Here is a 24,091-nt window from a genome sequence, read left to right as displayed (position 1 = left end):
TCAAGTTAGCGAGTGCACCATAAACTGGGGTCATTTTGTCTCATATATTGATGGTCAAGGATGAGCTCCTGTGCTCAAACACCAGGAACTACTTTATACCTTTTGTTGGATCAAAAGCCTGTTGTGTTGCTGTTCTTGTAATAAAGAGTTTGGCATTATGGCCGTCGCTATCTTATTTATTTGGAGCCAGAAGTGACCATATTTGGACGAGAAGGTGGAGCTGGGGAGGATATGCATTGCTATGCCTCTGTCCTGATTGGATCTCACTGAGAACCTGAAAACATGCTGTGGTAGCAACTTTGGTCGCCGCACCCTTAATCATACCCTGCTTTTTGGTCTGTTTTAATCAAAATGAGACCATAATCATGCCGTATTGAAGAAGACTTGAAACTAGTAACTGAGAACAAAGACCCTTTAGAGAACTGCTTACTGAGGTAATAAATCAAATGAAAAGTAGGGTCATTTTCTCATAGGCTCCACCAGGCACCACCAGTGGCCCCCTGCTGGCCAAAAGAAAGAAGGCAGGTCTACAGCACCTCCACATTGGCTTCACTTTTCAGACCTGGAAGATCCATCCACTTATTATACAGTCAATAGCCTGTTCTGGAACAGCTTTAAAGATTTACTTTTTAGTAAAAAAAACAAAACAAAACAAAACAAAACAAAACAAAAAAAACGCAGTTATCGCTCATCTGTCACCATTTTGCCGTTTTGTTGTGCAGTATGTCTAAGACGTGTCAGATTCACCAGCTTGGCAGAGAAAACAGACACCTCTATCTAACTATGGCTATCTATTACACACATGGCGGCTGTCACAATTAGTCAATAGCTATCATTCCTCTTTTCCTGACAACCAACATGGCTGCCGTGTTCTACATTACCTCTTCCCTGCCAAGAAAGAATGGATAACTTGAAACAAGTAAGACTGGCAGATAGAGATGGGTCACACTGTGAATTGCATCCTTGTTGTTTAATAGCTCAGAAACAATGGCTGCAGTGTCCTGCTCACATGTTCACTTCAGAGTTTGTTTGAATAAAGTTCTGGGCACAGCTCTTTGTCTTCTTGGGCCATGGTTCCTTTGCTTTGCTTTGCTTTGCTTTTGGTGACTAATTGTTTTCCCACAGTTACAGGAGAAAATGCCAGGGGATCTGTTGTATATTTTTTCTGTGTTTTGTGTGTTTCTGACAGTTCTGTGTGTTTAAAAGCATCATCACAGCTGAGTCCAATGAAAACAAAAAAAACATTTCAGTGAAAATTCATCTTTATTGATACCATACATGAATCATCAGACAGAAACCTGGCAAAAAATATAGATATAAAATCACCCCTATGGTGAGGTGCTACAGGAGCCAGCTATGGGTGCATTACCATTTCAGCTCTGTCTCACATATCACAAACCCTTACTCCCTAAATTATGTCAACTTAGGAAACACAGGGTGTTGAAAAGTTGCCCCTAAATTCAATTCTGTTGGCCTTCTGAGTCGATACACCACAAAAGTAGACTAGGGGTGCTAGAGACAATGAATAAGTACTTAAACACAACAGCCTGCAGCTCAGCGTGGATTAACACACAGCGGTTTTGCCAGATATAAAGATGGAGGAATTTCTGATGTCTGCCCAGTCTGTCCTGGTGCTGTGAGAGACCCCTGCTGGGAGAGTCTGCATATTACTATCCAATAAGTGTCAGCTAGGATTCAGGGTGGTGCTCGAGTCCAAGAGTTAGGCAACATTTTCCATTATATGTATGTAAACATGAAAGCCTGACACAGCAGCTTAAGGTCAAGCCCAGTGAGTCTTTTTTACCCCCGGATGTGACGTCAATGGTCAGATATATTTTGCCATTAATGAAATATCAACTATTTCAGTTATAGATTTGAAATGTATATGAAAACCATCCATCAAATACATTACAAAACCATAAAGATCATGATTGAGGGTTTAAGTAGATTTTATTTTATTTAAATTTCACTCAAGGTTGCGCCATTGTGGCACACTTCCAGCATTTGAGGAACTCGAGGCTCTTCATCAGATCAGAGAATGACAACTTCACAGAAAAAGGGATAACTAACGTTTTCTCTAAATGTGGTTATTTATTGGTTTTCAGCAGATCTGATGAGCAGGAACCTACAACAGAAGAAACTGGCTATTAAATATCTCTTTAATGCGAACACGTCGAACCATTGTAATAAACAGGCCAGAATAGCCTCGGAGCCGCATGTCAAAAAACACAAGTAATTAGCATTAACTGACTCAGCAGCCCCACAAACTCCTCCATATATTATCATGAGTATTGTACAGGTGGGCTGGACCTAAACAGGATGTCAGTACATAGAAAAATAAATACAGTTTGCTAAAATGAGGGCAAAATTCTTTTATCAGTGATTGTACCATTAAAAATCACGTTTAAAAAAACTTTTAAGAGGTTTTCATCTCTTTACATTAGATTGAGTTTCTCATAGTTCTAGGGAGGAATACATAGAATAACTTTTACAGAAATTACTACCTAAAAATATACAAGCACAGACACAAACATGAGGAGTAAAGCCAACAAAATGATTCTTCATAAAACATAAAACAGCACAGTGTAATCAATATCTAAAGAATCTTTACATGTAGCTCCTTGGTCTGCAGCTTTCTTAACTGTGATTAAAAACATTTCTGGGAAACTTAAGTTAATACAAAAGTCTTTTTTTTTTTTCTTATTTTACAATCCTGTCAAAACTTGTTTTTAAAATATTTTTGAGTAGCAAATTTGAGAAGTTTTCCGTAACTACGTTCTCTGAAGAGAGGACCCCCAGATAGAGATTTCAAGACGAAGCAAAACAGTTCTGCAATGACAAGTCAACAGATCCAAACCAGGCGCTTGATGGAAATTTAGTGGGGAAAGCAGTTTCCAGTGTGCTGCTTTGGACTCACATCAGACAAGATGTAGTACAGTATTTAAACACTAGCCTTGTTCTCCCCAACCCGTTTTCTAGCACTGAAGCCAACGGCCATGGTAACAGTGTGATGTCTGACACAGATGGATGACATTATATCAAGCACAGACTTACATGAAAGTTAATACCATCACAATAAGAATGATCTAACAGCAATACTTATACATTAATATACTGCAGGTTTCAGATGTTTTACAGTTCTTACATTAGCAATAATAGAAAAGAAAAAAAATACACCATCAATTCATAAGAAAAATAGATTGGAGTTAATAGTGGAAAACAGTGCAAAGAATATTCTGGGGTGTTTTTGTTTGCTTGCTTGTCTGTTTTATTTTTTAGAAATTGTTTACAAAAATAAAAAAAATTCAAAACAAGTCTAAAACATAGAAAACAAAAACACACTTCTGTAGCGTCTGGTGCTCTGGTCCAGACATGCTGTGTACCACCTCTCTCCAGTACCTCAATGTTTTATGCTGTAGGTGTAGGTGAGCGTGTGAGTGTTGGTGTGTGTGCACTGGTCTGTGTGTGTGTGTGTGAGTGTGTGTGATTGTGTATGTGTGATCGTGTTTGCATGTGGTGTGTGTGTGTGTGTGTGTGTGTGTGAGTGTGTGTGAGATTGTAAGATTTAGCGTAGTGGTTCTCAACTCCGGTCCTCAAGCTCCGGCACTGTACAGGTTTTTGTTCCAACCAGGTCCTACAAAAACAAATGATTGAGTTTTTAAAAACCGGACGTTGAATTTTGATACTAAGAGTGCACACAGTTTTCTGCAGCCTGCAAAAAAATAAGTTAAATAAAAGCTAAGCATTTCTTCCCTGTGACATGAGCACAACAGAAACAACGAGGTGCGTCGTCAAGGAACACGCACGCCCGAGAGACCCGAGGTTGGAACAAGAACCCACTGACATGGTCGCCATGGCGAGCACTCGGACAACAGGACACACCAACTTTGGCTCAAACGCTGTGGTGAGCGATGATGGGGGGTAAACACACATGCACACACACCGCCACCCCGCCAGTCTCACCACACCTCTAAGAGGACAGACTGGAGCCGAGCAGACAAGGGCCAAGGCTGAGCACCACTGATCATGTGCAACAATGTGAGGGAGCGAGTGGGACTCTGCTGACACTGTCCTTCATGTGACAGCACAGAGCTTTACCAGTCCATCAGCTATCATCCCTTTTCCCTAACCACCTTCCTTTCGTCTTAAAAGTATAAAAACGGAACAAAACAAAAATTAACACAAGTGCTCGAGGCCACCCTCCCTGACTCCTCTCGCTAGTATGTTGGCTCAGGTGGATCCCAGTAGCTTTTAAGCATCGAAAAAGTGGCTGGCTGATACCACAGCACTCTACTGGGACGACTGAGAGTTGTCATTCTTGCTCTCCTGACTGGAGGGAGCCTTGTTGTTCCAGGGCGAGTGTGCCCCCAGTGCAGGCGAGCTGTTGAAACTGTCCTCATCCTCCAGGCCATTCGCCCCATCGAACTGCGTGTTCTCCAGCCGCGTGATCAGACGCTCGTCCTCGTCACCAAACTCCCCTCCCATCAGAGTGGGCTCTCCCACCATCATCACGTCCTAAAGGGGACAGCAAGGGCCGGTACATATTATCCCCATAATACAGGGGGTGCGCGGAATGACTGGCTGCACGGACGAGTTGTAACTGTAGCGTTTTTTTGCCTACGGTCTAGGTGCGATCTAACTTAGTTGACTTCCAGCGTTACAAATGAATTCTAACCAGTGAAGTGCATTATAATTGATACTTCAAGCTAGGTTACAGGGGGACCCCCAGTGTTACAATCCTGAGGTATTAGTGTCGTCTCATTCTGAACCCAATCACATCAGGACAATGTGTCGTCAGGGCATCTACCCTGACGCTTCAGCAGTCCAAGTGGCACTGACTCCCTGCCCCTGTTCGGAGAACCAGGGTCGAGGGGCCCTCCCTACTGGCCAGCAGTGGGCATCCCTGATCCTTGAGTGCTGCACCGGGGGAGGGGGCGCGGGGGTTTTCATTCCACCTCGGGTCTCGTTCGCTCAATCAAGCAACCAAGTAAGCAAAGACAGCAGTGCTTGCGTGAATCATGTGCTCTGATAGGCTGAGTGGTAACTCTAACACCAAGTCGATACAGCGGATTTAGAGAGAAAACCTAACTGTCCACCTGGAGATCAGAGCAAGGTAACCCTAACCCATGGCCCCAAAGTATTTTACTTACAGTAGAGATGGAGGTCACTTGTACCTCCTCTTTATAAACCCATAAACCTGTGGCCCCAGAGGACCAGGGACTGCCCATCACTGGTTCACATCAGGGGGTCTACTAACTACATCTACTCATCCCCAGTAGAATTACAGAACTGAACCCCCCTCCCACCTGAATCCAAACCCCACCTCCAGATCTATATCCTGACCTGCTGCTAGACCTACTCCTAAACACACTAACAACCCCAGCTACCACCCCTACACCCACACATAACTTTCTGACCTCCTCGCTTTTCCTTCCAGCCCCTCCACCCTGCCCTATCCTCCCATGCCTTTGCTCAGCTGAACTTGGAAGGTGAAGATAGAGGTCAAGTAGATGTAATGCTTACAGGTACCTGGCTGGAGAGTGAAAAGCTGTTGGCTGGACTCTTCTTTTTGCTGTTGCTGTTGTTATTGCTGCCTCCGCCGGAGCTCACGGTGCTTCCACCGGACACCTTCCTTTTCCGCCGCTTGTTTGGAGCTTGTCTGGCTGGCTCAGCTACGAGCAGACGAAGGGAGAAGATATGTTTCATAATCAAGTACTTAAATCTCTATAAATGAATCGTCTCCATGTCCTGATGCTGATTCAGTCTTGTTCATGAGTACTCGCCAGCTTAAAAAAGTTGGGAAACACTGCCATAAATGCCGCTGGCAATTTCAAATGTTTGAGTGTTACCTGGAGGTGCTACCATTCTTTGCCACTTTTGGAAGAGGCAGGTCTTCAGGCAGTCTCTGGGGCTCAAGCTGTAGGTCTTATGCCTGGACATCAACTCTTGCATGGGCTCCAGTATCACACATAGCTTTTGAGAGGAAAGAGACACGAAGCAGTATTAGCTGGTTGTTGCGTGCGTAGACAAGGTTATTTCAGTGACTGATCACAAAAGAATAGACTGATCAAATGGAAATTTGCTTACACGGAGGTAGTTGAGCGTGGAGTTGGACAGCCCACATCTGGTGATATTTTTAGCCAGCTGATCAAGCATCTGGGGATCCTGCATGATTGGGTTAAAAAGGGTGAGATGAATAAGAGCATGTGTGGATTTGAGAGCGAAAGTGCGTCTTTTCTGAGTGTGGAACTCACATGCATAGCCAAAATGCTCCTCGGTAGGACCTCTCTGTGTTGTCTGATGCTGAAGTGCCACGTCTTGATCCTCATCATGTCATCAAACATAAACTCTAGGTACAGGCGGCCCTCCACACAAACCTTACCAACAGGAGAGAAATAAAAGTTAGACATCGCAGCACCAGGGGCTGAGAGCAGGTGGATGGCTGTACATTATTCATCCAGTGTGACATTAGCTGTACCTGAGTGAACATAGGCTTGCCGTTCTGGGTCACCATGGTGCACTGATCACAGTCGAGAGACACAAAGTTACTGTGGAAGGACTCCTTTGGATGCTTCAAAACATAGAACAGCTCAGTGGCACCCCCCTCGAAAATACTTCGAAAGTATCGTGGAATCAACGTCCTGCCGATGGCTGCAGACAAAAATGATCATTTAGGAAGAAATTACATGCTTTGGGATATACATCACATCCATTACTGAAATGAAACACTGTCACTGCAAATTAAATCTTGAAAACACAAATAAACACCAGCATTTTCTTAAAAAAACATTCTTACTGTATCGTTTGGGTCCATCTTCCAGACAGAAAGTGATGGTGAGCATGGCGTCATCCTCAAAAAACTCTGTGGTGAAGGCATCCCACCAGAGATTGTCACAGTCCTGAAAGAAAGGAGATAAAGTCATTACTGTTTGTCATTCCTTAAAGTCTGTTTGTTAAAATGATACATGATTTATGTTCTTACAATCACAATATAAAACACTGCATTCAAGTCTTATACAAGAGGAGAGAAGATATATGATATCTGTTAACTACAATTACCACATCGGGGATGCATGTTGCATTTACATCCATGTCCAGACTCATATAACACATGCAGTGAAGATTTGGGAGGAAATTAATAAAAAGATATTAAGTGCATTTGTCGGTGAAATGGAAGATGTCACTATGTTGACATGTTCCCAGTGAATAATTTCCATTCAGAAACATGCTGTTTCACTTAGAGACCATTTTTACAGAGGAGTACAGAAAACAATAGAGGCTGTGTCTGCTCAAACAAAAGGTGAAGAAGTTATATCAGATAATATGAATAAACAATGGCTGTACTAAAACCACTCCAAAAGAAGCAGGACACCTGGCTTCCACAAATTCCCACTTCAACAGTGTAACCCTTGAACCCTTCCCCCCTACAGTCTGGACAATTGTCATATGAATGCAGAATCTGCAGGCAAGGGACAAGATTTTGATATCCGGAGTGTCCCGTTTCAATATGTAGTCCAAACAGCATTGACACATCACGTTTGAGTGGGATTTGGGTGCATGCAGAGACAGGACAAGTCCTTGAGGAGAGCAAAAGAGGCGGAATGGATTGGCCGAAATGCAATGCAAGACCGAAACTTTTCATTTGCCTTTTATTATTTATTTGCATTTACACGCAGATATCTGTTTACAGAGCTTACTAATCGGACTGTAAGCAATGATCAGTGCAGAGAAGAGGGAGTCTTGGCCCGGAAATCGATTTTACATAAACCCACTGGCTATACCAGAAGCCCTGAAACCCTGGCCATAAATCGTCACCAGACAATCAACTGATGGGTTCTGACAGAGGTTAGTGTGCATGTATTTGTTGTAATGTTCAGAATGACAGTCCCATAAAAAGCGTGGCTCATAACATCCACTCAGCCGCGCGCTCGGGCATACAAACAGCTGGCACTCCAATTACGTTTTAGCCAGGTTGATCAGATAATCCTGTTAGAGCCTCAATGTAAATGAAGTCTGTGAGTTCTCTGGCTTAATTTCCCACAAAATCCCTAGCATGGTTAGCTACACATAAACAGGAGCAGGGAGGGAAAATGTGAAAACATGGCAACTGTAAGCAGTTCATGGGAGGAGCAGAATATGGACTGAAGTGAAACACTAGTGTTTAACAGTTTGTTGTTGAGTTCTTACAACCCTGTGTGAAAAATGAAGTCACTCTCACCTCTGTCCAATTCTGTAGCCTTTTGTTCAGCTCATATATCCGGTAATCTGTCTGGTTCCCGTACGGTGTGGGTCTCCTACAACAGAAAACAAGGAGAATTCAACACTCTGCTGTCTGAGCTGCATCAGCGGCTTTTCCACACCTGTAGTGTACACACAGCATAAGTCAAGAGCAGTCTCAAACATAAGTGACTGACCGGCACGTTTAAATGTTTGAAAAATTGCTTGTAAGATAGCTCTAAGTTCACTTTTCAAGTGTCAGTGGACTCACCCCATTCCAGTCTCCATGTATGATGGGGGGTACATGGGTGTAGGCCTATGAGGAATGAAAAAACACAAACATCAGCAACTGCAAAAGCAAGCATTAGGGCTGTGAATCTTTGGGAATCTCACAATTCTTGGGTGTCCGATTCCCTATTCAAAATGGAACAAAAGGGGGCGCTATTTTCAATCTCTTGCTCCAGTAAACTGTGTGCCAAACCATTCAGTGGCGCCCTGAGTCCACTGAAATACAATATGAGACATAACAGGCAATTAAGATAAATGATCAGCCGCCTTTTCATTTTAAAAAGTAGCAGCACTAATTAACGAATTAATTTGAAAGCATCTTACAGTCTGCTGCCTGTATGCAAATAAGAAAATGAGGAGGAGCGTCCTTCTGTGTTATTAAGGTTATATCTCCAGCAGCGGAGAGCAGCCTCTCTGCTGCGCCGCGAGCTCTAGGAAACGTGAGCAGACACAGGGTTTTTGAGGTGAAGCCCACTGAGCGCCGAGTTATTTTCTTCACTTCAGCTGGTTGAAGTTGTTCAATGCTGCAGTGTGTGTTGCTCAGCCAGTCTCATTTGTGACTGCTGATCGCTGCTCCGCTCTGCTAACGTTAGTCTCTGAGTGACGGTGTAGAAAGTTCACAATATACTTCACCTTCAGTTCATTATTTAGCCATTACATAAAAAAGTGTTTAAGTAACATTTAGAAAATTGTCATTTGTCATTTGTAAATCAGTTCCAACTTGTAGGAGATAAGAATTGAGATACTTTTGTGAATTGAATTTTTAACCCACTCCTGCCATCATATATGCTTCCACTATTAAATGGCAAATGTACTATATGTCATGACCTCTAAAACTTGATCTTAGAGCTAAGAAAAAAAAACCCTCATTATTTATTTAAAGGCCCTGTTTATCTATCTTAACCAACATGGAGATTTCCGATACAAATCCAGATAAAAATAGAACAGGGATGTATAGAAGCAATGTTAAAACACCCAGCACTTGCAACAAGCAAATATATTTAATCAATACTTTAAATAGAAACTGCGCATTTAAAGTGACATCTGACTTTTAATTAAGCTGAAAGGATGTTGCTCCGTCTCTATTTTTGTCTTTTTAGGCCACATTACACTTCTGTGTAGTCAACTCATTTGATTTTATTCCACAATCACCATCAAAGATGGAGTTAGATCAAACAGTGCAATATGAGGAAAGTGCCATGAAAAACACAAAGATAAAAGCCATAGAACATCAATACAGATAATTATTTATCATCTAAGAACATGTCATATTCTTCAGTTAACATGTTTATGTCAAGAAAACAAACTCTTATCTAATAATAATAATAATACAACTTACAGCTTGTAACATCAGACATCAGGAAAGCAAAAAAATTCCTTGATTTAATGCAAAAGGTGCTTTTAGACAAGTTTTCCTTTTGACGGGAAAAACTGTGTCGTGATGGTCTAACCCAGACCTACCCCACATCTCTGTCCAGCATAGCGCCCGGGTGGAAGGGGGGAAAGCTGCCGCCGTTGGGGGGCTCCTTAGGAGAGTACAGCTTGAATGACTTTGACGAACAGCCTGCACACAAGCGCACAGCAGAAGAGGAAAAAAGAGCAGAGATTTAGAGGAGATTTAGATTACTTTAGATTTAGCTCATTCAAATCACAGCATTATCTAAGTAATCTAATGTTGGATGATTTTGTTGAGATTTACTCAAATAAAGACATGCTGCCAAAACAATTTCCTGCTGCTTTCATTATCTAATGCATCTTCAATCTGGTAAATGGACAAGAAAACAAATCATCAGAAGGGGAAAAAACAACAATATTTATTAGCCTGCAGAAATCTGAGAAAACACTCAGGAGAACAAGCAGAAGAGCCGGTCTGGCATGTTCTTTGTGTTCTTGTGCCATCCGTACCATTACAGGGAACCCTCTTCTCTGCTTACAACCCCATGAGATCCAAACCATGTTGCACAGTGAGTGTGTGTCTCCCCCTTTAGTTGCCTCTTCTACCCATCCCCCCACTCGTTACCGTGGCTGTTGTTAACCCTTGTCTGCCCAGATAAGCCATTCATGCTCAAATAATTCCAGTCCCTGAGAAAACATCTATTCTGTGTCTCAACTCAAGGAGACTTCACACTGACAGCGGCTGCATGTAATTAGGTCTGACCAAAGATATTTTATACTCAAACAGGCAGTGGCGGACTGGGATGTTTGACAAAAACAACCCCTGGAAATTTGACCCAACACAACCACCCGACAGTTACTCTACTTTTTAGCACGGGTACAGAAAAACGTGAAGTGAATTCAAGGAAATGAATATATGCGGTGGTGACACATTCATATAGGTTTGAGAGAATAGAAAATCCCCACTGCTCTTGTATTTGCCCCTCCGTAATGTTGATTATGTGTGCCCTGCTTGGAAATCTAGCATTCCCAACACGCACCTGAAGGCAGCACACTGTTCATTTCTGACTTTTTAGTCACTATTTATGCACATCAGTCAGTCGCCGTCAGCTTGGCATATAAAATGGCGATTGTACCAAATCAAAACCAGTAGGGGGAGAAACATGGACATGGGCCACTCTAATGCAGGATCAGACCTAACTAAGCTGTGTTTTTTAATCTTTTTGCATCACTCGGTGAACTGATGGACACCCTATAGGCAGACTGCTCCACAAATGGTGGTGGTTAACATCAAGACAAATACAAACTGAGTAAAAAAAAAAAAAAGGCACGCATTGGGGTTAAGTGTGCCTGTGTGAACTCTGATCTGTCTGTCCTCCACCACAGCACAGTCAAGACTCCTTGAACAACTCCAACTCCTCCTTCATTCACTCTCACCCTTTTCTTCCTCGCTCCAGTATACACAAGTAAGTCATGGCAGGTCAGCTTCTCCTCCCCATTGCAATGGGGGCGAACCTGCTCAGGAGCATCCAACAATGGTTCTCTAAGCATTACCTCTGACCTACACGACTCCCCCCAAACAACACCAACCATTATGCCCAGACAGCATTCAATCCCATATGTTCAGTCTCACTGAGCAAAACACACAGTGCAACATATATGAGTAGACATCTTATTTTCTCTTATATATATTTATATGTGTGTTCTCAAACATATGCTCTGCAAAAAATGCTGACACACATCACTCTCACCTCAAATAAACACACACCCTTAAAGAGTCCATGTCAGGAGGACCCACACAGCAGCATGAATATAATTACAATTTCACAGGCAAGACTAGACTCAGTGAAAGACGTAGAAGCCTTCAGAGTTGGGGTACGCATGACAAATAGAGATGAATGAGTCCAGCATCTTTAAACAGAAGAACCTGATCAAAAGCAGATGGCAGCTCGTGATGCATAACCAGTTTAACAAAGACCAACTTTAAGTAGTGAGACTTTGGTGCAGTTCAGTCCGCCCAAACTGTTCAGTGCAAACAATGGAGCTGCATCCAGAGGCTGGCCGCCAGCCAATAAAACATCCAAAGCAATGTGCGAAGACACATACTTGCATGCTGGGGTCAACTTATTACTCGGTCAGTGGACATGCACGGTGGACATTTCAGAATAAGCCAGTATTGACTTTTACACGTAGAAACAAGCGTGAACTGAACCGCAGGGCCGCATTCAGTAACCGTTTGCAGAGGACGGTTGCCATTGCTAAACTACTCACCTAGCTAGTTGCTAAACTCCCATTATCGCCGCCATCCACTTGCATATCCCTGTGCCTGTTTACGACCAGTTTCAGCGGTTTACCATGACCGCGTGGTGCTACTAAAGTAGTGCGGCTGTAAGTCTGAGTTACCTGCAGAGAAAGGTCCACCGAAACGCGGTGCTGCTGAACACCTCCGCTCGGTGTTTCTAGCCACCTAGCCTCGCTGCTAGCCGGAGCGGCTGGATGGTGAAAGCTCCGGCTCCGACCGCTGTCAATGCAGTCCTACGGTCCCAAACAAGGCGGCAAGCGACGGGAAGTAAACACTCCGGCTGGTTCCCCTAGTTCCTGTCAATTCGCAGTTCTCAACTATATGTTTTAAATGTCATTTGTGTGGGGGACGGGGCTACCTATCTACTACTACAGGACCCTTTGTTCCTGCCAGCCGAGACACGAACAAACAAAGGCCCCGCCTTCTCCAGGCTCCTCCGCCCATCCCAGCTCACAGACCGGGACAAACACGGGCCTCGCTCCCCCTCAGCGGCCCCCAATTTTCCAGGACCCCATCCGTGCACCAGTGGCCCCCAGAGAGGCACAAGGTGAGTCACCTTTGAGAGGAACAGTTATCAGCCCAATTCCGCCCTCAACACAAAATTATTACAGATGGATTAAATGATATTATTCAGCATCAGTTTGTTCAAACTCCCCACCACTACCCTCACAGCAGAAACCAGCTGGCTTTAAATATACTTAAAACACAAGAAGTAGTCATTATACAGAATAATGTATAGTATATTAATCATAATTACTGATGAATTAATATGCACATCAGCTGGTAAAGGCAGTGCTTGTGAGTCTGATCTTTATCCATAATAATATTTCATATTTTAAGTGTTGATGAGATTTTGTTAATCTGAATCTACAAAATAACTAGCGACTAAAGTAATAAACGTATGGAGTAAGAGGTACCTCAAAATTGTACTTAAGTACAGTGCTTGCATAAAATATACTTAGCTTCTTTCCATCACTGCAGACATGATGATAACATATTACTCTGCTCCCAGATTTATGACTTGTCATAAATACAGTCTTTAAAATGTCATAGTGTGCAATAAAGTTGAACATGGCCATGTCTGTTAGGAGGGATTAATTAGACCGCCATAAATCTAAACATGAAGATTACATTAAATATCTACTTGACAAAAACCCAGAGACCTACAACAGCCGCCCGCCGGCCTGGCTTGTTCTCCAGGTTCCACAAGTTGGTTTACATTTAGGAAAGTCTGTATTAGAGGTGGTGGGGAAAGAACCTCCGTCTCACCCTCTCAGTCATCAGTGAAATTAATAATGACTCTGGGACAGTTTACAGCTCTATGCACATTCAAAACACCCTTCAGGATGAATAACATCTCATCTTGCTCATAGTTACTGTAGGTGCTTCACCAACTGTCATTTAATATTTTGTTATTTTATTTGCATCTATAGTCTGCGAGACCACAGACCCTATCACATCACGCTCCACGAGGAATAAATACAGGCTGAATTTCTAATATAAACAATAGATGTCAGTGCAGTGAAGTGAAAACTGCCTTTCATTTTTTGAGTTTGGAAGCTCCTGTGTTCAAACACAGACCCAAAAACTGGTTGCAGGATCATATCCTCTGTTTTCTAACCTGCTGCATTTATAAAAGCTCTGTATGTTTGTAAATTCAGTCATAATAATCATTCATGAGGAATAAAGTGATGGTGAAGTCATTTTTGCTGGTGAAGTACCACTTTTCATCCAGTGCTGTTCAGTTTGTCCTCACTTTAACAATCCAAAATTAGAAAATGAAAAAGGTCTCGATCTACATGTCCCTTATGGAGTGGGATTCAAACAGTCAGATCACACTGTAACTAGTTACCCAAATCGTCTGTTTAATTCAAGCCAACCTCGTAAAGGCTTGTGAAAAATGATTGACTTTGCTTATGACTCAAATCCTTCAGACCGCAGTCGTGAGCCTGTCATAGCCTCAGATTATGTAAGGGTATAATCTGCTGCCTCACTTTTAATCAATAACCACTCTAATGTTTACAAGCAATATATCTGAAGGCTGGAGAACCTTTTGCGGTCTCAAAGTGCCTTTAAAGCTCAATTTGTTGAGGCTTTCACTCGAGCTGCCAGTCTGTTAGTAGACTTAAATAAACCAGGAGCGCAGATGAGAGAAGTGGAAAAAATGCATTTCATTGAGAGAGTTAAACACATCTGACAAACACCAGTCACTCTTATTGCATAAAGGGCAGGATTAGAGCCGAGATATCTGCTGCAGCTTGAGATCAAAAATATCTGGTGTGAACTCTGAGCTAAAGTTAACAAAATCTAACAATCCACATCACATCTTAGACCTGGACGTTCATGTCGTAACAACTGCTGGAGCATATTTCTTTGAATTTTTCATCTTATCAGCTTGTTCCTTCCTCTGCTGTAACCTTTTCTTAGCACCAGGATGTTTTTCAGCTACACTGGATATCCTGTACCACACAGTTCAATTCTGGAAAAAGATGCAACCCAAAATCCCTTTCTAGTAAAGTAACTGTTAAAATCTAGTGAGTTGCCTTTGTATTTACAACAGAGCATGAATTATGAAACAGCTACAGGAGGAATAACAGAAAGACTGAAGCCTATTGTTATAGCATAGACCCAGACCTCAGATCTCATGCTGAAAACGATAATTCCCCACTCGGCTGTCAGCGTTCAGTGTTGATGGACTGACACGAGGAGAGATGTGATAGAACAGCACCTCCCTCTGCTGGCAAATGCGTCAAAAACATCTTCCTCATGCTTCACAATAGAGCAGAGTAGAATATAACAGAATGAATTTAACCCAGGGGGTTTCACGGTACCCCATTCAAGTGAATAGTTTTAAAGAGAAACTGCAGGATGTCTCATTTATATCATATAGTTAGATCTTTATCTTTATTTGCCGATTTCATGGGTATAACAATCAGTTACTTTTACATGCACCATTATTACATTGGAAGTGTGGACTAAATGGGACAAAATATAGGGTATCAAATGCATTTCAGTGGGTGTTTCGGTTCTGAGAATTGAATCCTATTTCATCTGTATTCAGCAAGCGTCACATGTAGTACACACACACACACACACACACACACACACACACACACAGAGTACCTGGCAAGTAGGGCTGGCAGGCAGCGATAACATTAAAGGCTTAATCAGAATATGGCAGTCAGAAACACGAGGTCTAAGTCCTATTTTAGTCACCGAAAAACGTCTTGTACTACACAAGATCTGATGTAACTGCTTGTATTTATAGCTAGATCCCTCGCTCCTAAGACCATTCTACATGTGCTCTTCTATGCAGAGGTGGACCGCAACGCTGAAATGTCCTCCATGCAGAGTCTCTAATAGAGGAAAATATCAAATAGATCTGATTTGTAATCATTTGGTTGGTCACTCGAATGTTGGTACAGTTTCACACGCGACGAAGCCGACATTGGGAAAGAAACTAACTGAATTAACTTCACATGCGTCACACGCTGGCCACATGTAAACATGCCTTGAAAACATTTCCCAAAACCTTCAGACGCACCGTGTCTGCACGCAAACGTCCGACAGCGAGAGGGAAGCGGTGGTGAGAGATGCAAAGAGAGCGCAGGTGAACAGCATGTTCAGATCCCTGTTGCTTGCTGCTGCTTTTCTAAACGCCACCGTAGAAGCACTAAACTGTCAAGGAAACTGTTGTGACACCTGACTGGTAGTGATAGCAACAAGGCAGCAGACAGAACTCACACCACTGCAGCCGGAGGATGCTACTGTGGCTTGACAGGAGGAAGTTAAACGGCATGTGTTCAAGATAAGTTGCAGGATAATAAAAGAAAGCTAAGTCGCAGGTGCTTGCAGTGATAGAGGTCACTGATCTGAATCCAGGAAGGAGTAACCGGTCCCCAAGGTACGTCAGAGAGGACTGGTCTGGTGCAGGTTTGGTCATTTTCACAGCTTCTCTTGTTCTTAAGGGAATGAAATGTCCCGAGAAATAATAAGAATAATAATAATAATAAAACAGTATTAACACTAGTATTCTTATAATTCTGCACAATTCAGTATCAACGTTCTTAAACCAAACAACAGAGAGACAGACTGCAGCGATGATGGTATTTACAGGCCGATCTCTGAGCCGCTCCACAGATTGTGAATAATGAAACAACTATGACACAGCACACGATTTTACTGGAATGAGGACTCTGTCTAATTCACTACACAAAGCCCTACATTCAAACAACACTCGTTTTAGTGTTGCATCTCAAACACAATCTCTATCAGCCCCGATGAGTCAGTCGCTAATTCCAAGTAAATGGACCGACTCCACCCCCACCTGCTGACATCAGCAATTCAAGCCCTCATGCTCTGATTCTCAGTTGAGTGGAGACATGCTGTATTATGGCAGAAATGCCTTTAACAGCCTCAAAATGTCAACATTTGCCTTGATTTTCATAACCTTTATCAAATCTGCACAGTGCCATTTATAGTCTGTCTGCACAATTCATTTTTGACGACAGTCAGTCGTGCAAACAAGCTGGTTGACTCAAGGCACATTTCTAAAGTCTTATGAAAAAGCGATTCATCTGGTTGATGGTTTGTATGCTAACAGTCTTGAACCCACACACTTGCACGCACGCAGGTGGCACAGAGATACAGCGAAAGCTCTCAAACAACCTTTTCCCTTTTGTTTTCAGCACAGCTCTGTTTCAATCTGAGCACTGTTGCCGTCACCTTCTACCTCAGCAGCAAACCCGCTTTCATGTTTTAAAGACTCTGCAGCCGACGCATCGCTCACAAATAAAGGTGTGCTTTGATAGAGAAATCATTTTTTCCTTCCCACACATTTAGTTTTCTCCCCATCCTCCCCCTCCTCTCGGCCGTGTAGCACATGGCAGCTTTCCTCTGCCGTCCTGTCGGCCTGCAGCAGATGTGACATCACTACAGCTCGTCTCCGCTCTGCACCCCCCCCCCCCCCCCCCCCATCTCTCTGACTCCCCAGCATCTCTGTCTCCCACGCATTCCTTCTTTTTCTCTGCCTCTGCACACACAGCCATTTTGATCTAGCAAACAAGATCTGAGAGCCTCACTAGAGAGGAGGGGGACGAGGAGAAGGGAAGGAGTGAAGACCTGAGGAGGAAGAGAAAGAGAGGCACGGGCTCTCAGTGCAGTGAGATAAAGCTGAGCCAGTCGTGTTGTTGTGTAACGGTAATCAAAAAAGCCCTGGCTGTTTGGCTGCCATCTTGGCTCTGCTTTAAGTCACTTTTCTCCAATCAGGAGCCATGTGACTTTCTGCATGAGGTAACACCGCTGTTACTGCGAAAGGCAGTGAGCGAGGGATGGGGGAGTGACAGAGAGGGAGAGAGGGTGAAAGAGGAAGAGGGGGAGAGAGTGAGATGAGGAAGGCAGAAATGAGAGGGAGGGGTTAGAGTGAGAGACGGAGAGAGTGGTGAGCAGAGGGGAGCGCATGCTTGAGTGGGTGCATGTGAGAGTGTTGGGGGGGGGGGTATCTTCAGCTCACAGGCAATCTATTTTTACCATTTAGTCTGAACAAAGGATGTGATTGGCTCCACTGTGTTAGGACGGATCTCCTTCATGCCGGGAACAAAGCCTTAAAAAGGCTGATTCACAGCAAAGTCACAACAACAGCAGGATGTCACAGTGTTGTCAATGAACTAGACAGCCTAGAGAAGTCTGTCCTTTATTATGGCTCACATTCTGTCACATGCAAATATGCTCAGTTCAGATTTCCTCTGTTCTATAATGCTCTGGCCCAATAACAAAACAAGGACCAGATGAAAAGAGTCAGTGCTGTTAGAATAAGAGAGGATTTGTTTTTCCAGTGCAGAGTCACACACAAAAGGATGGGGAGGATCTTCCATCCACCATCATGCAAGAATGTAAACAAACCATTCATCCCTCAAATATAATGATTTACAGCACACGCAGGGAGGGGGAGAGGGAAACTGCAAACGGGTGTTGATCAATGTTGCTCTGTGGTTATCTGAGAGATCCACCAGTCTAAACTTGTCCGAGCAGGCTCCTCGCGAAGGTGTGCAAGCGTGAGCGCGCGCTGTGCGTCCGCACGCATGCCTGCATGTGTAAACCTGCGAGCGTTTCGACGTTCCAGATCGCTCCGTACATCCTTCAGAAACATGTGGATGCCATTAAAAGTTTCTGCTCCGCACTGAAGTCGGTCAACAGAGGGAGCGAAGATATACTGGAAAACTACAGGAGAGAGTGAGGAGGCAAGATAGTGGAGAGGAGAAAAGATCAGAGAGGAGAACATCAAGCAGAGGCCTCTGTAATTGTATTCCATCTGATAGCCGACTACCAATGAATCAGAGCAGCCCCATTAAAATGATACTGGCACCCTAATTCAATCTGTCCTCTCTGAGATCCCCCTGAGCACATGCTGCGATTCAATTTCTATCTGTTACTTGCTCCCTTGTGCTGCACAGAGCCCGTCCCCTGGCACTGTGAGGCTTTCACTGTGCACAAGGCAACCGTCTCTGTAGCCCGCCCGCTCTCACTGGGATACCGTTAAAGAGAAATTGCTCCAAAGTCAAAAAAGGGATCAAACACTCTATGGGAGAGAACAGATTATAAGATCTACTTGATAAAAACTGCCATAACATTTCGCCTGCCAGAGACATGTGCGGACAGATTCAGAGAGTACGAGATTTCCTTCCTCTTGCTCTGACACAGTAGCACAAGAGCGGAGTGTAGAAACGGAGAACCAATAAGACAGCACGATAATGGCACTAAGGCATATTTTACATAACCTTTATTTAAAGCCGAAGACCTCAAGAATTCTGGCTTCAAGAAAAGCCAAGTGTGACAACCACATGAAAAATGAAAATGTGCAAGAACACAAAATGCAGTCACAATGACAAAGAGCTGTCTAATAATCCAAACAGCAGCTTAACGCCAAGCAATTTCAACTCTTAGTTAAATCTTCTAAAGTGGCCTCATTAAGGGTGTATACTCATCAAGAGAGACCAGCTTTAAACCATTTTGCAGCGAGTAAATGAAAGTCTCATTCAGTTCTGACCCATGGGATGAATATAAAAACCCTGTGACAGTAAGCAGTGATTCCCACCAACTCCTCTAGACATATAAGACCGCAAATAACCAAGAGGCAGACTTACAGTGGTCAGACATAGCTGAGAAAAAGAGCAAAAAGAACTACTTATTGATATCTCAGTTTGTGTATGTGGCAAAACTCAAAGAGCCATTGATCTGCTGCACAGCAAGCTAGCGTGACTGAGAGGGTCTGCTGAACAACTCAATCCTAAAGTGTGCTAGCCTCAGTCTATAACCTTGTTTTAGGACATGTGTTGAGAGTGTAGCGTGGCTTCACCAACACACACACACACACACACACACACACACACTTGTGCGTGCACACACAAGCTCACACTCACACAGCTGGCCCTGGGCGGCTTTGCAGCACTTTTACATAAGTCATCTCTCTGACAGCACCACTGAGCACAGAGAGCGGGAGAAGAGAGGCACAGAGAGAGAAAGAGCGAGAGCGGGCACTCACCGGGACAAGCACAACCTCCAACAGACATCTTCTCACATGTTGGGCTCTGCTCGGAACGAAACAGCTGCACTCAGTCCACACGCCGCTCGCATGGGCTAACTCTGAGGAAAACAACACGGACAGAGGGGTGGAGAGATTAGAGGGAGTGGTACAAAGCAGGGCATGTACACCACAACTACGCTCCTCTCTCTCTGTCAGAGGCAGGAAGTTGGCAGTGGAGCTCTAGCTGCATCATTAATAGGCATATTGCAACACAAGTGGGAGGGAAAATGAGAGGGGAGTGAAATAGAAAGAAAGAGCCTTTACGGTATGTGAGACTGGAGTAAGTAATATGGAATGAAGCGAGGGACTGTGTGTGCATGAAAGGGAGAATGCAGGAGGGAGGCAATTAGAGCAAAGGAGAGGAAAAGGAGAAAATGCACATGGTGTGTGTGTGTGTGTGTGTGTGTGTGTGTGTGTGTGTGTGTGGCAGTGATGCATCGTCCATTTTTACCCTGTGCTGCTGTGGGAGATAAACATGCTCAGTAGGAGCCCAGAGGCAGAGGGTCATTACTGCCAAACAAACACATATGCACGCACACACTAACACACACATGCACACACGCACCCTGCCTCGTGTATGACAGATTTCCATCTCTCTTTCTGTCTCCCTCTCTCACTACTTCCTTCTGTTTTTCTGCTGCTGAGAGAAGACTGGTGTTAATCACTACAGACAGTATCGATTAAAAATGCAAAGCCCACCTGGAGCGCAGGGACACTGGAGACCCATGGGAGGCAGGAAGAGTGTGCATGTGCAAATGTGCACACGCTCACACCCAACAGGAGCTGCATGTAAACAGTCTGACTCAACTGCAGACTGTTTGCCCAGCAGCCTCGGCCCCTTCTCCCTCTTCTCCGCTCTTTTCTCGCTTTTTAATCTTACTTCACTCTGTCAATTTAATCTCCTCACCCTGTTGATATCACCTTGACCTTTCTGCAGCTTGATGTGGTTTGATGTGATTTTGTTTCATTTCCTTTGCCTCCTCCACATCTCCAGTTTCCCTTCCTGTTCATCCCATAACTTCTCTTGGCTCGAGCGAGCCCGCTCTGCGAGCCAATAATCTCATAATCTCACACTTCGCTACACAAACACACGAGCACATAACTGACTCCCATGACTGGATGTCTTTGTTGCTCGTGTACCTGATCCTGTCAGATGGATAACAGACTGGGCCGTATCATTGAGTCACTGCGACTGAGTGCAAGAGAAAGAAGAAAATGTTTAAAGAAAACGCAACTTCATTCGTAGCTGACGACAAAAAGTATAGACATAGAGTGCAGTCTAGTACAGTGATTCCCCAAAAATGGTACATGTTCCTCGGGAGGTACAGTTGTCAGGTGGTACTTTGAAAGATTGTCGAGTAGCTAAAGGTGAAAATACAGCTAAAAAGTCATGGATGAATGGTTGAAATAGACAGCTAAAAACAATGAATAAACAGTTGAAATAAATGCTGAAATGTGATGGAAAATTGGAGAAAAGTAATAAATAGACAGTTGAAGCTAATTGTGATACATACTAAAGGTAATGGACATATGAGTAAAATTATGTCAATCCATCCAAAAGCACCCAAGTCCACCTATGCAGTGTTAATAGACTGAATAATTTATTGAGGCTGCGTGTCTCTCTGTCGTGCGTATGACTGACATGCAGTCACATGATCACGTGGTGTGAGTGAGGGAAAAAGAACAACAAAACATTTTAGAGGCTGCAGAGGGGGAGGGAGGGAGGGAGGTGCGCAGGGAGAAGAAGAAACAACAATGTTTACCTGAAATTACTGAAAACTAAATGACAGCAGAATCAAAGGGATGGTAAATAAACGTTTAATGCGGCTTGTACTTGGGATAAAAGCTGCCATTTGCATTTTTAAAAGTACATATTTTTGCTTTGCACGATATGCAAATTAACTGTAACTTTCCTAATTTCTTTTTTTTTCTTTTTCAGACAACATTAACTACATAACTCATAAAGTTTTGATGAGAAATAAGTAAACATCTTGCTATGATGGTTGTTTGCTACAGCACTTTATTCCTGTGGTCCCCATGCGTTCCAAATATGTGATGGATTGTGTTCATGAAGGGGTGCTTTGGTTCATAGGCCTGTGGGGGTTCATCAAACCAGTGGTACAGTACATCCATGTATCTCCTACCCCGACCCTCCCAAGTGAGTTGAAGCCTAGTTTAACAAACCTCAGATCTCTGTTGTCTGTCACTCACAACCAATATACTAACAAAAGACAAACAACTGTCTCCACTGAAACGAAAGCTGACAGGCACATTCCCCACACACCAGCGCACTGGCAGAGGCATCACAGTTAAATGTCATACACGGTGTCAGACACCGCTCTCAGGACCGAGACACAATGAATAACCCTGCGGGCCTCCTCTTCTTTTCTCCTTACCCGTCTTCTCCCCCGTCTTTTCATTTCCCCTTCACACACTTTTTGTCTCTCTCTGTTTCAACAAGGTCTGTCTCTCTCTTGGAGTCCTCTCATCTCTCGCTGCTATTCTGACATCATTCGCTCCTTTGTGTGCCTTGTAGGTCGCGATCTGCGGGTTTGACATTTACAGAAGATCCTGCTACTGTAAAATGGTGAACTCTGAACAAAGGCAGATATGAGAGATAGAGAACGGCATCCCCAACGCTGCATGAGAGAGACACAGAGGAGACAACAGCAAGAGAGGAGAGATAGAGGAGGGGTGCGTGAATGTGATTTGGGAAATGGCTTCTGTTTCCAGAAGCGATTAGGCTTTGAAGCTGAGCACTTCGCCACTGACTGCACTGCTCTCTCTCTCTCTCTCTCTCTCTCTCTCTCTCTCTCTCTCTCTCTCTCACTCTCCTACTCTTGCAGATACAGAGATTCCCGCTCTGTCAACACATCCGCACATCGCTCAAAAAGCTCTCTGTGAATAATGAAGTTCCCCCTCTGTTCGCCTCCTTCTCTCCACCGTGGGAACATGCAGCAGCAGCAGTTTCATGACATTATGTGACAGACAGCAAAGTGCCTGCACACAGACAGACTTACAGCCTGGCTTAGTAAAGCACACATCCACACGCACACTAATACACTCTTCGCATGTTGTCCTCTGACAGCAGACGAACACTTGCTCACATGCAGCGACAACCTCATTCCAACCTCATTTCCCAACAAAATGTTTAAAAGGCTCCTGGTGGCATACTTGTTATCTCAGGTGAGTTCACGCCATCCATGCTTACCTCTCAGTCTTTTGTCTTGCAGCTGTTCTGCGCCACCCCCCCGACCCCCCCGCAACCACTTTTCTTTCCTCCACACTCTGTCTAACAGGCAAACACTCTTAAACATCCTCCATCTCCACGCTTACCTTTGTCTTTCTTCTGCACCCACGCTCGCTTGAAAAAGTCCGCCCGGGTCAGCCACGCAGAGGAAACCAAGCTGCGCCAGCAGAAAGAGAGAGAGAGGGGGAGAGAGAGAGAGACTGTGATGAGCAGATGCAGATAGGAGACACAAATGGAGGGGGGATCTAGCAGTGTGCAAATTGGATGATGAGAAGGAAGGAAGGAGGGAAGGAAGGAAGGAAGGAAGGAGGAGGAGGAGGAGGGGAAAAGGGGAGGGGGGGGCAGCTCTCAGCTGCACTGGTATGAATATGACGCAGAGGCAGCAGCCAGAGCCACTTCTCCTCTCCTCACTCCTCTCCAGCCCCATCCCTCCATACCCACCGAGAGAGAGGAGAGAGGGGGAGAGAGGGCACTGTATCCATGGCAACGGCAGAGCAGCGGTAGGTAGCGGTTAGGAAGTGCGTTGGGGCACGGCGGTGCGTTCCTCTCTTCCTCTGTCTTTCTCACACACAGACGGGCTCATAAGTCTTTCAGCTCCCACAGATGTACGGTGTACACCCCGTGATACACTGGAAGAAAAGCTGAGGAGGAGATACGAGCAGCACCACATTCATTAGGAAATGTCAGGTAATGTGAGGCAGACTGTTTGGGCCAGTCAAGCCTCAGACGACTCGGGGAACAGGCACCGAGGAAGCACACGAACAGCAGGGAACTACCAGCATCGAGTCGAGGGATAAGTTATGTAGGATATTCTCACGTTAAATATCGATCCTAATGGTGCAGATTAGTTTTGGTCCTCTCACCACATAAAGTACAGGACAGGGACGCTGTGAAACACTGCAAACACAATCATCTGAGAGCAAACATAAACGGTGATTCACAACCTTCCCAAAACTGCAGTCAGAGAAAACCGAAACCAAAAAAATGCAAATGCAAAGAGGTCTCACTGTGGCACTCAATGCTTTTAAACTCAAGAATAGGAACAAATATGCAAAGC

The 24,091-nt window shown here is 44.1% G+C and overlaps 1 protein-coding gene across 13 annotated transcripts; it reads right to left on the bottom strand.

The window, feature by feature from the left end:
• Positions 1 to 1,244: 1,244 nt before the first annotated feature.
• ldb1a (LIM domain binding 1a) lies at positions 1,245 to 23,482 on the bottom strand. 13 transcript variants are annotated; one of them, XM_076742507.1, is made up of 12 exons: positions 23,121 to 23,482; positions 19,743 to 19,843; positions 9,967 to 10,069; positions 8,489 to 8,533; positions 8,219 to 8,294; positions 6,797 to 6,899; positions 6,479 to 6,651; positions 6,255 to 6,377; positions 6,088 to 6,165; positions 5,850 to 5,973; positions 5,524 to 5,672; positions 1,245 to 4,515 (listed from the first exon to the last, which is right to left on the bottom strand). In XM_076742507.1, the coding sequence occupies exons 2-12, from the start codon at positions 19,768 to 19,770 to the stop codon at positions 4,291 to 4,293; spliced, it is 1,227 nt and encodes a 408-aa protein (XP_076598622.1). In that variant the 5' UTR covers positions 19,771 to 19,843; positions 23,121 to 23,482; the 3' UTR covers positions 1,245 to 4,290. The 13 variants fall into 13 exon arrangements, with proteins under 13 accessions (XP_076598622.1, XP_076598629.1, XP_076598631.1 ...); XM_076742514.1 differs by having other exon boundaries at positions 1,245 to 3,634; positions 23,121 to 23,443; XM_076742516.1 differs by having other exon boundaries at positions 1,245 to 3,634; positions 5,530 to 5,672; positions 23,121 to 23,443.
• Positions 23,483 to 24,091: the final 609 nt, after the last annotated feature.

This window comes from Chaetodon auriga, chromosome 11 (assembly GCF_051107435.1).
Source record: "Chaetodon auriga isolate fChaAug3 chromosome 11, fChaAug3.hap1, whole genome shotgun sequence".
Taxonomy (NCBI): Eukaryota; Metazoa; Chordata; class Actinopteri; order Chaetodontiformes; family Chaetodontidae; genus Chaetodon; species Chaetodon auriga.
The sequence above is the reverse complement of the archived record's forward strand: the minus strand, read 5'-3'. Positions and strand labels throughout refer to the sequence as shown.